The sequence below is a fragment of the Taudactylus pleione genome, unplaced genomic scaffold (genome assembly GCF_031769625.1).
Source record: "Taudactylus pleione unplaced genomic scaffold, aTauple2 ptg000428l, whole genome shotgun sequence".
NCBI classification, from domain to species: Eukaryota; Metazoa; Chordata; class Amphibia; order Anura; family Myobatrachidae; genus Taudactylus; species Taudactylus pleione.
In genome coordinates, this window is record NW_028284830.1 from 2199356 (window position 1) to 2213834 (window position 14479).

Consider the following 14479-nt stretch of genomic DNA (forward strand, 5'->3'; position numbering starts at 1 on the left):
CAACAATAACATGTTTTGCTAAAGTTTTCTTAATTTTAGCTGTAAGGTTTTTTTTTTAAATCAATCTGAGCCGCACTGTTGAAGAGATAATCACTAACCACCAGCTGCTTATGCCGGGTACGCACTTGTCGATATTGTTCATTTGATCGCCAAACGATATACCGAGAGTGCATCGACGGTTGTGTACGGCGTTGTTCATAGACATATCAGGTTGACCGTGCAGTACAGCCGATGCCTTGCACATCTGCATGTGTGTACGGGCGGCTCGCCGACCACCCATAGACTCGCTGGAAGGAATCACCTACACTGACATGCCAGGAGAGGGGCGATGCCATTGCATCGATGTACGACCAGGCGTCCTGACATGCGTTCGCATTACGTGCAACTCAGAATCGGTCACTAGTTGGTTTTTTTAGAAGCATCCTTGAAACACTAGATTGACTTGCTTCAACAGTCAACATAACATGGACAGTCATTGAGGTGTGCTTTCTACAGTACCTAGTCACACATTGTGTACCACCATACACAAATACTTTTTATTCTAATTAATTTGCACACCACTAGAAAGCTGGGTACACACTATGCGATCCCTCGCATGATATATCATTCCAACGCGGATTGGAATGATACATTGTGCGGATCACCTTAGTGTGACGTCCGATCGTGCATGCCCGCAAATCATTTATTGCATCGTTCCATCTGCTGTGCTGCACAGCTGATAAAACAATGCAAACAACGAAGACATTCTGCTAAATCCACCATGCTCCGTTGCAATCTGCAACAAGGTGAGGGGGCGGGGCTAGGTCCTGGTGGTGGGAGGGGTTCAAGGATGTGGAGGCACCTTTTGACTCTGGGGGGGGAGCGACTTTTAGGCTGCCCATTACAAAAAAATTTGGCTGGGGGGACATACTGTGTATATATATATATATATATTACATATATAGTGACACATGGGGAGGGAGGGAGGCTAAACTTTGTACCCATTGTCCCTGGGAGAGAGGGAGAGGGCTCTTCCACAGGGACCTATTATCCCTAGGGGGGTGGGACTTGATATTATTGGGGGGGGCTATTTTTGATGGGGGTGGGAGGTGATTGTACAATGGGGACCTATGGGCACGGGGGTTTGGGGGGGGGTGCAAAACATCCCCTTTTTTAAATGAAATATATAAAATATTTTTAAAATGCATTTTAAACTCAAGTGACATGGAAATTGTTTTTTCTTCTTTAGTTAAGTGGTTAAAGGCTGCTGCTATTAACAGTATTGGAGAAACTGACTACAACGCTTTTTAGACAGGCAGGGGTGGATTAACAATGGTGCTGACAGAGCTACAGCTCCAGGGGCTGATTCTGATCTGGAATAAATGTAAAAAATAAAAGAATAACTTTGCATCAGGGCAAACCATGTTGCAATGCAAGATGTTGCAAATACACAGTTATAGGGGTCTATTTACTAAGCAGTGTTAAGAGACAGAGTGAAAAGTGATAAGAAAGTGATAAGGTGCCAGCCAATCAGCTCCCAACTGTCATCTCAAAGGCTGTGTTTGAAAAATTACAGTTAGGAGCTGATTGGCTGGCACCTTATCACTTTTCACTCTGTCTCCTAAAACTGCTTAGTAAATAGACCCCACAGTCTGTTATATTAACAGCGTCCTCACACGGCTGCCAGACCACACTGCTGGGTACAGAGAGAAAATAGAATGACTGTTATTAAACAGAAACAAGACAGGAAGGTGTTACTAAGTACCGTCCACGTTTTTTCACTGTCCTCCGAAAAGCGGATCTGGTAAATCAGATGTTCTTCAAAACCTGGCAGTGCACTCGACCAATTAAGAGCCAGTTGGTTCTCGGGAAGCTCCTGGACGTGTAGGTTGGGTGCAGGCGGAAGCACTGGGATCAGATAGAAGAGAGCGAGCTTAATATATGGACGTTGGAAGCAGAGCCGTAACTAGACTTTTTGGTGCCCTGTGCCAGAAAGAGCATTGGCGCTCCCCCTATATTTCAAATAGGGACATAACACACCTGAAAAAGTGACATGGCCTCACTGGGAAGGGCCAGAGGGATGAGATAGGGGAGGCCAGAAGATGCTGGGGATAAAATAAGAGGAAGCTACAAGTGAGAATGATAATTAATAGAAAACTGACAGGCCCAAACAGCGCCCCCTGCCTTGCGGTGCCCTGTGCCATGGCACAGGTCGCACCACCCTAGTTTCGGCCCTGGTTGGAAGCCCTATCCTGCTTTACTTTATTCATTCTATTTATGGCCTTTAGGTGTCGCTGTTGTTGTGGCGCAGAACAAAGCTATTGTTTTTCAGAACATAGTGACACTTATTCTACCTCCATTCTTCAGAGAATCCTGAGAGAGCATGTTTTCCAGATCTCCTAGTTGGTGCACAGGTGTGTTTATTACTGGCTGACACATTTTAGAAGATCCACAGGTGGTACTAATGATTTCACTTGTGATAGTGGGGAGATGTATAAAACATGCCCTGTTAGGCTTCCTTGAGGACTGGAGTTGGAAACACTGCTGTACGTATTAAACCCATTGGTTTAATTACCAAGAAGAGCCTCATCATCAGTGGTATTTCTAAACCATGGGATCCTAAGACACAGTGTATACATAATACCTAGGGTCATTTTTCAATAATAATAATAATAATAATAATAATTATTATTATTATTATTATGTTGTCTAGGAATGTTGTTGGTGGGACGTTATACCCAAAGTTGGTTTGGGGCTTATTTCTAATTTCATTATCTCATTTAGGGGTCACTTAAGAGTAGGACATCCTGCTGCCAGGGGCGATTTAAGAGAAAAAAGGGGCCCAAGTGCAGTTTCCATGCAGGCCCCCTCCTCTCTCACACTATGTACTCGCAGATCTCCGGGAACATGGCCCCCATGTCATTACCCCAGTGTTTTCTGCAGTGTCGGACTCCGAAGAGGTAATGTATACTTTATGGGTGCAGGGTGTGAGGTGTGTACGCCCCCTGGACCCAGGGTTATGTGTGCAATGCCCACCCTGCACCCATTATAGATTCACCCATGCCTCCCACTTTTCCTTGGGTGAGATGGCGGCGTGATCACATGATTCGCAACCAGCTGCATCATGGTAGCCCCACCCAGTCTGCTTGATGCCACAATTGTCAGCCATGCATCACGGGAAGGGGGTAGAGAGTGTCCACAGCTGAACTGGCCTAATCCACCATCAGAAAACGAGCATGCAATGGTGGCAACCATCACTATCCTGGCATTGAGTAGAGAAACCATTGAGCACTTGTCATCAATCGGTTTCTGATGTAGCCCATCCCTAGATTCCATACTCACCTATATGGTCAACAGAAAATTGTTCTGTATAGTACAATGCCCGGCTTCCATCCACAGATGTTCCATTCAGTTTGATAGATATTGATCTGCCATCTTGTGCCAGGAACACACAGTTACAGTCTGTTACATTAGCAGGGTCCTCACACGTCTGCCAGGCCTCACTGCTGGGTACAGAGAGAAAATATCATGACTGGTATTATCCTGCAGAAACAAGACAGGAAGGGGTTACAGAGTATTCCTGTTGCTTCCAGTATCACATGTGAACTGCATGCACACGCCATCATGGGAAGCGTGTCGTTATAATGTCTACACGGCCAGCTTTACGGTCCTATCAGTAGCCTCTAATGTCTATTGGGAAGGTGTAACATAAATCTTTTGAGGGAGAAGATCTCAGAGTCATATTTACATGAGGGCGCTTATCATAGGCGCATAAAGAGATGTAAGGCCATTTAGGCCTGGGGAAGATTAATGACACGGCTCGGGAATTCTGAGGATTGACATTGGCAGGGGTTGTAGGTGAACGGTATTGTTTTAGTGTGATTGGTTAATTTGTTAGGGTATGAAGGGGTTAAGATGGCCTCCAATACTACCCTAAAACTGTGCTAAAGCCAAATCCCCAATTATTTATTGATTTTAACTTGACTTAAAGAAAATAATAAACTTTCAAATGGTTACCGGCCCCTAATACTTAGACCCCCAAGAGACTGCCTGACTAACTAGAATGACTTTCTTGTAATAGCAATAGTGCTCAAAACTATCTTAGATTTTACAGGGAATATCAACAGTAAATATGACAGTTTGGGATAATGTCCCCCCACCCCCAACGTCTTTTTTTGGAATCGTCCCCAGAGAATTTTACCGCTGTCTTCCATCTCTGTAGAATGCTTGCACGCTAACAGAGTTTCCATCCCACGTGCAGCAAACTTGGGACAGGTCAGGGGTAATACACGTTAGCCCAATTTCATCTGTAAAGAGGAGATAAAAATCACGGTCGTCCAAGAGTCTAATGTAATTAATAACATTTCTGATGGCTTCTTACATACAGTGCTTAATCCTACATATTTATAAATAGTACTAGTTATTAGAAAAGTATACACTGCGCTTGGTCACAGCTTAACTATATATATAGATATATATATATATATATATTCTAGGAAAAAAGATGAAAGGAGCGCACATTGTAGAATCAAATCAATCTTTATATAAATAAATGCATAAAATCAGATACATCTCAGTTAAAACAACAGCGTGTAACATGACCGGATAACCACCGAATCTCGTCGTCACTGCTGGAACTGTTATGCGTCAGCACCGAGTACTCAGACGGAGAATCATCTGCTTATAGCCGACTCATGGACATCCAGACACAACATAAACCAAAGCTCCTGCCTTGGTGATAGCTCACTTAGGGTCTCATTCAGACCCACTCGCAAGCGCCGATGCGCTCGTAAGCGGGTCGATGTAGAGGCCCTGCGCACGTGCAGCGGCCGCACTGTGCGTGCGCAAGCCCCGAAGCGTGAGAGAAATTCTCTTGCTCTGGGGCTTACTACAAAAGGGGCAGCTGTCGATGGTAATCGACAGCTCGCACCGTTTTGTAGGTGGGGCAGGGGGGAGGCATGCCAAACGGAGGCATTCCCGACGGAACGCCTGCCGTTTGGGTGCGGCCCCGCTGACATCACTCGTGATGTCAGTGGTGAGCTTCCGGCTCTAGCAGAGCCGAAAGCTCACTGGGGCTTGCGGCAGACGAGACCCTACCAGAAGGGTCTCGTCGCAAGCCCCGATGGTCGAAATGGACTTGACCATCGCGACCATCAACCTGGCCGCTCGCTAAAGCTGTGGGTGGTCACCCACAGCCTAGCGAGTGGCCAGGAGGCCGGGCCGGAAAATAGATGTGGCCGCCCTCATTCAGAGCGAGCGCTCGTATTTTGCGAGCGCCTCTGAATGAGGTCCTTAGAGTGAGTGATGAATACAGCAAGTGTCCAGCTGGTGCCCCCACTGCTGTTTTAACTGAGATGTATCTGATTTTATGCATTTATTTATATAAAGATTGATTTGATTCTACAATGTGCGCTCCTTTCATCTTTTTCCTCAAATAATTGGTTCCGGTTTTGGTGAAGTCGCAATTTGAGGTAGCAGTGCTTGTTTGGATCCATCCACATTGGACTTTAAATAAAACACAAGTGAACTTAGGGCCTGATTCAGACCCACTCGCGAGCGGCTGTCCGCTCGCAAGTGGGTCGATGTTATGCACTGAGCATGCGCACGACGGAGGGAGCTCCGTCGTGCGCATGCGCCAGACGCGACGAGCGAAGGAAAGTCCTTCGCTCGTTGTGTCCGATCAAAGGGGGCGTGCTGTCAATGTTGATTGACAGCACGCCCCCTTTGGTGGGCGTGCCGGGGGCGTGCCTCCCTGACGGGGGCGTTCCCACGGGAACGCCTCCCGTCAGAAGCCGGCCCACTGACATCACTAGTGATGTCAGTGGGAGTGATTTTGGCTCTGATAGAGCCAAAATCACTCCGGAGCTTGCGGTTGAAAACCTCAACCGCAGGCTCCGGCTCGCAATTTCGATGGTCGCGATGGTCTCGACCATCGCGGCCATCAAAATGCACGCTCGTATAGCCTGTGGGTGGTGACCCACAGCTATACGAGCGTCCAGGAGGACGCTCCATGAAAATGGAGCTCGGCCCTCATTCAGAGCGTGCGCTCTGCTCAGAGCGTACGGCTCTGAATGAGGGCCTTAGTATGCAGCAAAAAAACTTATCCTTTATATATATATATATATATATATATATATTATATATATATACTTTTACTTTGAAAATGACACAGATATATAAAAAGTGCATAAAATTGTGACAGACAAAAATTTGCATTTACAAAGAATCACATTTCAAAATACAGTGTTGCTATTTGGAAAATAAAAAGTTTCTTTGTACTCAAAGAAGTTCTCAAGTGTGCTGTCTTTCTGTTCAGCATCTATTATTGTATACACAATCTTTTGCTTCTCATTATAGTCCATATATTCATATATGGTTAAACTGTGACCTTGTTGAAGTTTGCACTGAACTTTTTACACTTGCTGCTAGTTGTCTTTGCTAAATTTTAATTAACCTTATGAGCGCCGGGAGCTGGGTAGATTTCTACCACCTGTGGTGCAAGTTATTAGAAAAGCCACCCAAATGTATGTGGGATGCAGCAACGAGCAGTGACAAGAGGAGGTATTTTGGAGGTCTGTTTGTGATACCCCACCATCATGAGGTATCACGCAGTGGTGCCTCAGCGTCACCCCCAACCCAAGGAATATCCGTGTGTGCAGCTGAGGATGGGGCTCATCTCCATGGTGACTGGGCCCAGCGCCAGGAGCGTATTAAGAGAGGAGGGGGCCCATGTGCATTCCCCGTCCGTGGCCCCTTCCTCTCACGGCGGTGGCCGCCAGTGAACTGACAGTAGCAGTAGACTCTGGGCACTAGCCATTTTCCAGACGTTTTGCGTAGTGCTACTCCGGCCAACGTGGGACTTCGGAAAGGTAAGTAGAAAAAAGTACGGGTGCAGTGTGTGCGGTGTGGGGCCCCCTGGACCCAGGGGCCCATGTGCCCCCTGCACACATTATAGATACGCCCCTGCCCAGCACAAGGTTTTACATCTGACACTGCATCACACTACAGTGCATGTGCATGTGATTATATGGAAAGATAATTCCCAGAAGCTGCTCTAGAGGTCAGGAGTAGGTCACATGTGTCAGGTGGTAGGGAAGTGGCAGTTGGAAGTGAGTGGCAGTTGGTTGTGGCAGAGTCAGAGGTAGCAGTCATGGAGAATGGACCAGCGCGCAGAGGGAGTTTATCTGAGCAGAGCTGTCAACCTGCAGTTGGCGTGAGGTCTGCTAACAGAGGAGTGTGGCTGACAGGGCACCTGGTACCTAAGGCTGAGGTGCTGTGGTAGGGCATTCAGGGGGAGAGCACATAGAGGACTCACAGAGGTGACGGACTAAGACTCCACTGTGGGGCAGCGGCAGATATTCTTAGACAGACAGATCATCTCAGCCTATGAAAGCCAGAGGTAGGGCTGCACTACTGCCAATAGCCAGGGAGCCGCCGGACTAGGCTCCCTCCCCCTCTCTTAAGTGACATTTAGAGGGCCTATGCAGAGCGGAGAGGCAGCTGTCGGCTGACAGATAGGAGGGTCGCATCCTGCTGCCGATATAAACCTTCCAAGCTATTGCAGACAGTGGGCCTGATTCAGAGCCACTCGTAAGCGGCAGCTCGTTCGCTCCGAGCGATGTTTGGCCAACTGCGCATGCGTACAGATCGTTATACGCATGTGCGAACCAGTCAGTGCGGTCGAAATTCATGTGCTCGCAAAATAGCGAATGCCTGATAATTTGAGTGACAGAATGAGGCGTATGTGGGTGGTATCAGGGGAAGGTGCTTGAAAACGGGGAGTGGAAATCAGAACGCAGGCGTGCTTAAAGGTCAAAACGGGCGTTTTATGGGTGTGCATAATTAAAAAAGCAGCGTCATTAACCACGTCACTGGGTTATTTTATAGCCAGAACTGCTCTCAAAATTGTGGTAGCAAAAACCGACCACAAGAATAGCGAGCAGTTCATACCCTGTTCGATGTACTCGATTAATCTAATAAATAGCGGACATGACGTAGGATGCGAGCGGCCAGGGGGCGTAGTTTGCCAAAAAACGACCGTAAGTTTTGTTCGCTCGTTCAGACCTAGAGGCGTGAACAGACCGCAAACAGCGAACGGTTCATTTGAATAGCCACCACTATTTTCAGGACGAGCGAGCGCTAATTGCGTCCGGCTCTGAATGAGGGCCTGTGTCCAGGCAGAAATTCCCTATCAGTATTATCGCTCCAGACAGCTTAGTAAGCCTCAGCTTATGCAGGCTGGCTGGCTTGCATTGCCAGGAAACTACATCTGTGTACCGTTTCTGGGAACGGCGCATGGCCCTGTTGTAATGGGAGAGCAAAAATGGCTGCTGTTTGTTGATGATTTAGTGATTTTATGAATGTGTTAGGCATTAGACGGTGGTCAGGCATTGCATTAGATGGTACAGGAATGTGGAAACTAGACACACCATAAATCCTCCAGGCATTATCTTTGCATGCATTAGTTTCTTAGAGCTCTCTTATCAGTATTTAACCAATAGTGTGGTTGGAAACAGATTTATACCCATATTTGTAAGTGGTGTCCGGAGCCTGATAGCAGGAGATTTGTATACTGTATAAGTTTGCCTTTCTCTCGATGTGCGAGATTCCAGCTCCAAGATGTTGGAGTGGGGGGCTCCTGGAAATGAACCATTTATGTCCTAAGTAGATGAGCTGACGAGCAAGATAAGTGTTTATAATACTTTCTTTTACTTTGTAATAAATGTCTTTTTAACTGAGATATTTGTTTATTTGGCTTGATTAATGTCTTTGTATCCAAGAATCTCATTTTGTTCCACCGAGAACACCTGTAAATGCCTAGGCATAGCAGGGGCTGCGTGTGATCACGCAGAACGGATCCTGTGCACGCACAGATTGCATACGTGCAATGCTGAATCAGGCCTTATAAGCAAGGAACCAGTTAACTGCTGCAGATAAAAACTAGCTGAGCTGTCCAGCTATTCATTTATGACACAGCTACACCAGAGCTTAATAAGCGTGCAGGAATAAGCGTGCAGGAATAAGTGTGCAGAAATAAGCATGGAGGAATAAGCGTGCAGGAAAAAGCGTGCAGGAATAAGCGTGCAGGAATAAGCATGCAGGAAGAGGAACATACTGCTAAATTGATTTCCCTTTTCTTTCAATGTAGTTATGCTTCGCTGCTGCACGTCATTAAACTGCTTCTAGGAAGATTCATATTACTTTCGACAATTCTGTTACCAACTCTTCACTTAAAATGTATATTGCAATGTCCTACTGTCATCTACCTGCAGAATGTGGACTGTCAAACGTCACAGCCTCTGACCAAGGGCCCCAGAATGAGGGTTCATCACCCAACCACGACGTTCGGACTTGAAGCTGGTAGCGCAGACCGGGAGTGAGCTGGGGAAGCTGTAGTTCCTGGTCCTTCACAGTCTGTATGGAAACAAACTGCACCAAATAAACATTCCTGTGCGCTTCTAGAGTCCTCTCCTCCCAAAGTTGGAGCCCTCTACTGTTCAATAAGAGATTCTTAAATAAAACCGTAGCAGTTATACAGCCCGGAATTAACTCACTGTTCAATTCTCTTGGATAATAAAGTATTAATAGAGAAAATGCAAATAGAAAAATAAAGTAAAGTTCCGGTTGATCAAATACCGCCCATGAGACCCTTCCGGCGGGGTCTGGGACATATGTATCAAACACAGGAAGCAATATGTAATAATTCATAGATATATAAGATACACAAGGAAACCGCAGGGGGAAAATCACCCACCTTTTGTTGTCTCTCAGTGGAGTTCTCAGACCAATACTGCACCTGGTACTGCAGAAGGAATGGCATGTCATATACCGGAGGTTCCCAGTTTATATGGAAGTGGAAGTGTTCAGAACTGTCGTCCCATAACACGGTGACATCACTTGGATATTGCATTATTGCTAGAAAGCCAAAAAGGAAAAAAACTCTGAAAACATGGGACAGATGCTCAACGCTGTATACTAATTCCTGCTGCATACCCTATCTCTAATATATGTACTGCAGGTATAATAACGTGAGGTTATCTATCCGTGATCAAACTACCTTTCTTTTTTATGTGCACTTACCTTGTGTGACAGAAGTGATTTGTGTTACACAATGGTTGTGTTACCGATGGTTACGCTGTTGCACGTTGTTGGACGGATATGAGAAGGTAGCGGTGGGCGTCCATATGCGTGGCTGTGCTTTGGAAGGCATTAGCATATTTTAGCAACTGCGATGCGTAAGAGATTGCAGCTGCAATTGCATTAGCGTAAATCTCAGAATCAGGCCTTAAGTGTAGAAGTTGCCTATAGCAACCAATCAGCTTCTGTCATTTTATAGACTGTGCTAGATAAATAAAATGGGTGGGGTATGATAGCAAATGCTGAAGCCGGAAGCCCGATCACTGAAGATACCGACAGGGAAGGTAAGTACCCTAACCCTATCCCCCCCCACCCTCCTTTAGTGGTGCCTAACCCTATCCTCCCCCGGTGGTGTATATATCTAACCCCTATGCGTGCTGTCTTCTAAACCTAACCCCCCATCCCCGGGGAAACTGTGTTACTCACAGGAGTCCGCACTTTCGGGATTCCGGCGTTCAGTATGTGGATCGCATTCGGGATAGCGCTGTTGGCATTTTTCTGGCAGTTGGCGACGGCTGGAATCCCGTCCACCGGCATTTTAACTGCATCCCAAATAAAAACTAGAAGCTGATTGGTTGCCTATATTTGATACCTCTCCCCTTAAGGGGATGTAGTTATGTGACCGCCGGTCAAAATCCCGACGCCAGAATGCCGGCTAGGGATTTATGACAGGCATGGAGATACCGATGCCTGTCATAATCGCGACGCCGGAATCCAGGACGACGCAGGACTGAATGAGGTAAGTCCAGCCACCCGTCCTCTTAGCCGTGGGGGTGAGAGTTAGGTTAGGGGGCTCCCTGGGGGACTTAGAGTCCACCCCGGGAGGGTTAGGGTTAGGCTAGGGGAAGGGGGGGTTAGGGTTAGGCACCCCCCCCTGGGAGCAGGTTAGGGTTAGGCACCCCCCCGGGAGGGTTAGGTTTAGGGAGCAGGGAGGGTGGGTTAGTTTTAGACACCTCTGGGGGAGGTTAGGCACCCCTAAAGGAGGGTTAGGGGAGGGAGAGGGGAGGGTTAGCGTTACTTACCTCTGCTGTTGGGATTTCCTCCTTTCGGCCTCACGTTGTCGGGATTTGAACAGCCGCCGGCTTTACAATCCCATTTCCCCCTGTAAGTGTTGCACGTCTACACAGAGTAATGTAACCTCTCATACAAAGCACCAATAGGCGTTCCCTTTTGGCATTTTGCAGTATATATTGTTCTTTCTTACCTATGCGTGCAACTTCAAATGTGCGTTTACGGAGGGTCAGACTTGTACTTTTCTCTTTCACTAATACATGAAGGTCACTGAACAAGCGGACGTCGTCGTGCTCGCAGACATAGAGGGCTCGGCTGCCATTTTGTACAGTCATGTCGCATTCCTCTTCTGGCTCTCTGTGGGGGGGGATGGGATGTAATACAGATTATAACAGGAAACCGCCACATTCATAGCCTCCTCACTGTTGCAGCACAAGGTGCATATGTGGAGAACATTTAAGGAGTCTGCAACAAACAAGCTTTTGGGACACTTGGCAACAAAAATACACAAAAAAAAGTAAAACACGATGTGAAGGTTATTAAGAGATAATGAAAAAAGAGTAGAAATAGGAGGTGGGGCCAAGACAGAAAATAATATAATATGCTATATATTTACCATTTGAATCAATATTTAAAATATAACATATACTTAAATGCACGGGTTGGGTACACGATCCTGGCGTTGATATAATACTACGCTGCATTGTGAATTTGATTGAGTGCTGCCTGTTGCTTGTTGCTTATATATATATATATATATATACCGTGCATATATTTATATATATATATATATATATATATATATATATATATATATATATAGCTTTGTCAGTGGTTCACTATTTACAGCTTTACATTGCCAGATGCAGTTAAGTTTTGTCGATATTAAAGAAATCTACAGTATATATCGCCACCTACAGGCTAGCTGAAGGCATTGTGCAAGCAGCCACATTGTTCACATGAAATGTTCATCCTATCTAGGTGTGTTTTTGTCTTCAATCATGTTTATTCAGGCAGATGTATTTAAAGGAAGTCAGTCCTTCCAAATGGTCATTAATACATTAGTTCAATTCACCACCGAAACATTATAATAACCTAACAAATAAGTTACTTCAAATTAATAATAATAGCCTAACATTTAAGTTACTTACTGTTCATAGGAGTAATAAAATCCATAGGTTGCTTTACTTTCTCCAACGTCGTCTCCGGTCAGTAGCTCCTCAGGGTCACAGTAACATGTGATTGTTTTAAGCTTTCTGGAAAAACAGTGAGGGACCCCCTGGTCCTGTGATAACAGCGTAAGGTCTGCAAAACATGAAACCTGTCACCATGACTGAATTGTTGCTCAGGGACTCAGCAGCCTGTATGTTGCCAAGGACCCAATGGAGTCTTAGGGGTCTATTTACTGAGCAATGTTAGGAGCCAGAGTGAAAAGTGATAAGAAAGTGATAAGGTGCCAGCCAATCAGCTCCCAACTGTCATTTTTCAAACACAGCCTGTGAGATGACAGTTGGGAGCTGATTGGCTGGCACCTTATCACTTTCTTTTCACTCTGTCTCCTAACACTGCTTAGTAAATAGACCCCTAAATCCAGTCATGGTTCCTTTGGAGAATGCAGATAGAGAAATGGCTTGTGTGGAAAAACCCTGAAGAAGGGGGAACACCGACACAGAAACAAAGAGAAAGTCCAACTCCAGAGGCTTATATTATCCAGGCAGATTTCTGTATTTACTACTCCTACACTGACCATGTACTGTAATTCAAAGACTGTGCTAGATAAATGACAGAAGCTGATTGGATGCTTTGGGCAATTTCTCCACTGTATTTCTCTCCAATCCTTGATACATCTACCAAGTGACATCCAATCGTACTCGCCTACTCACCCGGAAATGGCCGGGAGGCTACCGAAAGTCGGGAGGTTCTCCCGGCCGCCCGGAAGAGTAGGCAAGTCTCCCGGAGCTAGTCGGTACCTTCCCAAAAGAAAAGTTACGTACAAATACTGACATATACAATGTTTTTTTATGCTAAATCACATATAGAAATACATATATACAGTATATATGAATGATCATGTTTCAGCGCCATATATTGAACGAAAATCCCTCAAACCAGTTATTTAGTTGGCTAGTGTGCAAGAACAAATCTGCCTGGATAACTGTGGAGCTGGAGTTTCTCTTAATTCCTTATTGGCGTCCTCCTGAAGATCTGCCTCTAAATCATACATGGCCACTATCCTGGACTCCCAAAGTTTGATTACTGCTATAAAGGCTTATTTGCTATTACATATTTTTACATTATCTACACATTTAGGGGTCTATTTACTAACCAGTGTTAGGAGACAGAGTGAAAAGTGATGAGAAAGTGATAGGGTGCCAGCCAATCAGCTCCCAACTGTGAGATAACAGTTGGGAGCTGATTGGCTGGCACCTTATCACTTTTCACTCTGTCTCCTAACACTGCTTAGTAAATAGACTCCTTAGTGACAACATTTGATAACCAGATACTTCATAAAAATCCCAGCTCCAGTCATCTACGTGTCTTGGGCTGGTTATCGGCATTTTTGAATAAGTCAATTTATTGGTGGCACCAGTTATGGGGAAAAAAACGAGCAAATCTCCGAAAAAGATGAATGAAATGTACCAGTGACACAACTCACCCTCCTCAGTGACCCTGGATGTCACCAGAGCCACACACAGCGTGAGGACCGTGCAAAGGGTCAGAGGTTGAGGTCCTCCAAAGGATCCGTCTCCCATATTTCTGGATGGCTTGTGCCCTGTGGTGCTGAGTGTTCTCTGAATGTTCTGTGAAAACGTATCTGGCTCAATAACTTGGAACATGAGGAAACACTTTTCTTGAGGGGCGAGGGAAGGCCCCCAAACCACCAGTGTGTGCGGTAGACTCTATATGACAGTTACATGGGCAGCACCACCCAGTGCATCCTGTCGGTGGCTGGTATAGGAGAGCAAAGAGTAAACAGCAGGAACCAGGGAGGGAAGTAACTGATGATAAGAGCTGGGAGACTCTCACCCAGCTCCCTGTGACGGCTGACGGTGCATCACAGCCACATGGAACAAGGAGTCACGGCTGCACTTTGTAAACACTTGCTGATTGCAAGTCGCACGCACCTGCCATCTCTTCTCCATACAGCCGTGGCATTGTGCTCACTGTCCTATGCTAATGCGCCAAGCTACCAAAGTAAGTCGCAAATATGCGCGGATGAAAGCGTTAGCCTATCCCGCTCAATGTTCTAGCGCCCGCAGGCAAGACCGTCATCATTAGTATGGGCATTTGCGCAAGCCCCATGTTGGGTGCACAGGACAGAAACAGACGTCCTGTCCTTGTATACACAACT

At 46.0% G+C, this 14479-nt stretch overlaps 1 protein-coding gene across 1 annotated transcript in view; it reads right to left on the reverse strand.

Moving 5' to 3' along the window:
• The window catches only part of MPL (MPL proto-oncogene, thrombopoietin receptor), a 63686-nt gene extending 49781 nt beyond the window's left edge, over positions 1 to 13905 (reverse strand). Inside the window, exons 1-8 of the mRNA XM_088447292.1 lie at positions 13784 to 13905; positions 12279 to 12432; positions 11321 to 11484; positions 9734 to 9894; positions 9246 to 9393; positions 4181 to 4286; positions 3322 to 3485; positions 1745 to 1887 (exon numbers count right to left, since the gene is read on the reverse strand). Of these exons, the coding sequence (XP_088303418.1) occupies positions 1745 to 1887; positions 3322 to 3485; positions 4181 to 4286; positions 9246 to 9393; positions 9734 to 9894; positions 11321 to 11484; positions 12279 to 12432; positions 13784 to 13880 (1137 nt within the window). The 5' untranslated portion in view covers positions 13881 to 13905. The remainder of the gene's footprint in view (positions 1 to 1744; positions 1888 to 3321; positions 3486 to 4180; positions 4287 to 9245; positions 9394 to 9733; positions 9895 to 11320; positions 11485 to 12278; positions 12433 to 13783) is intronic.
• Positions 13906 to 14479: the final 574 nt, after the last annotated feature.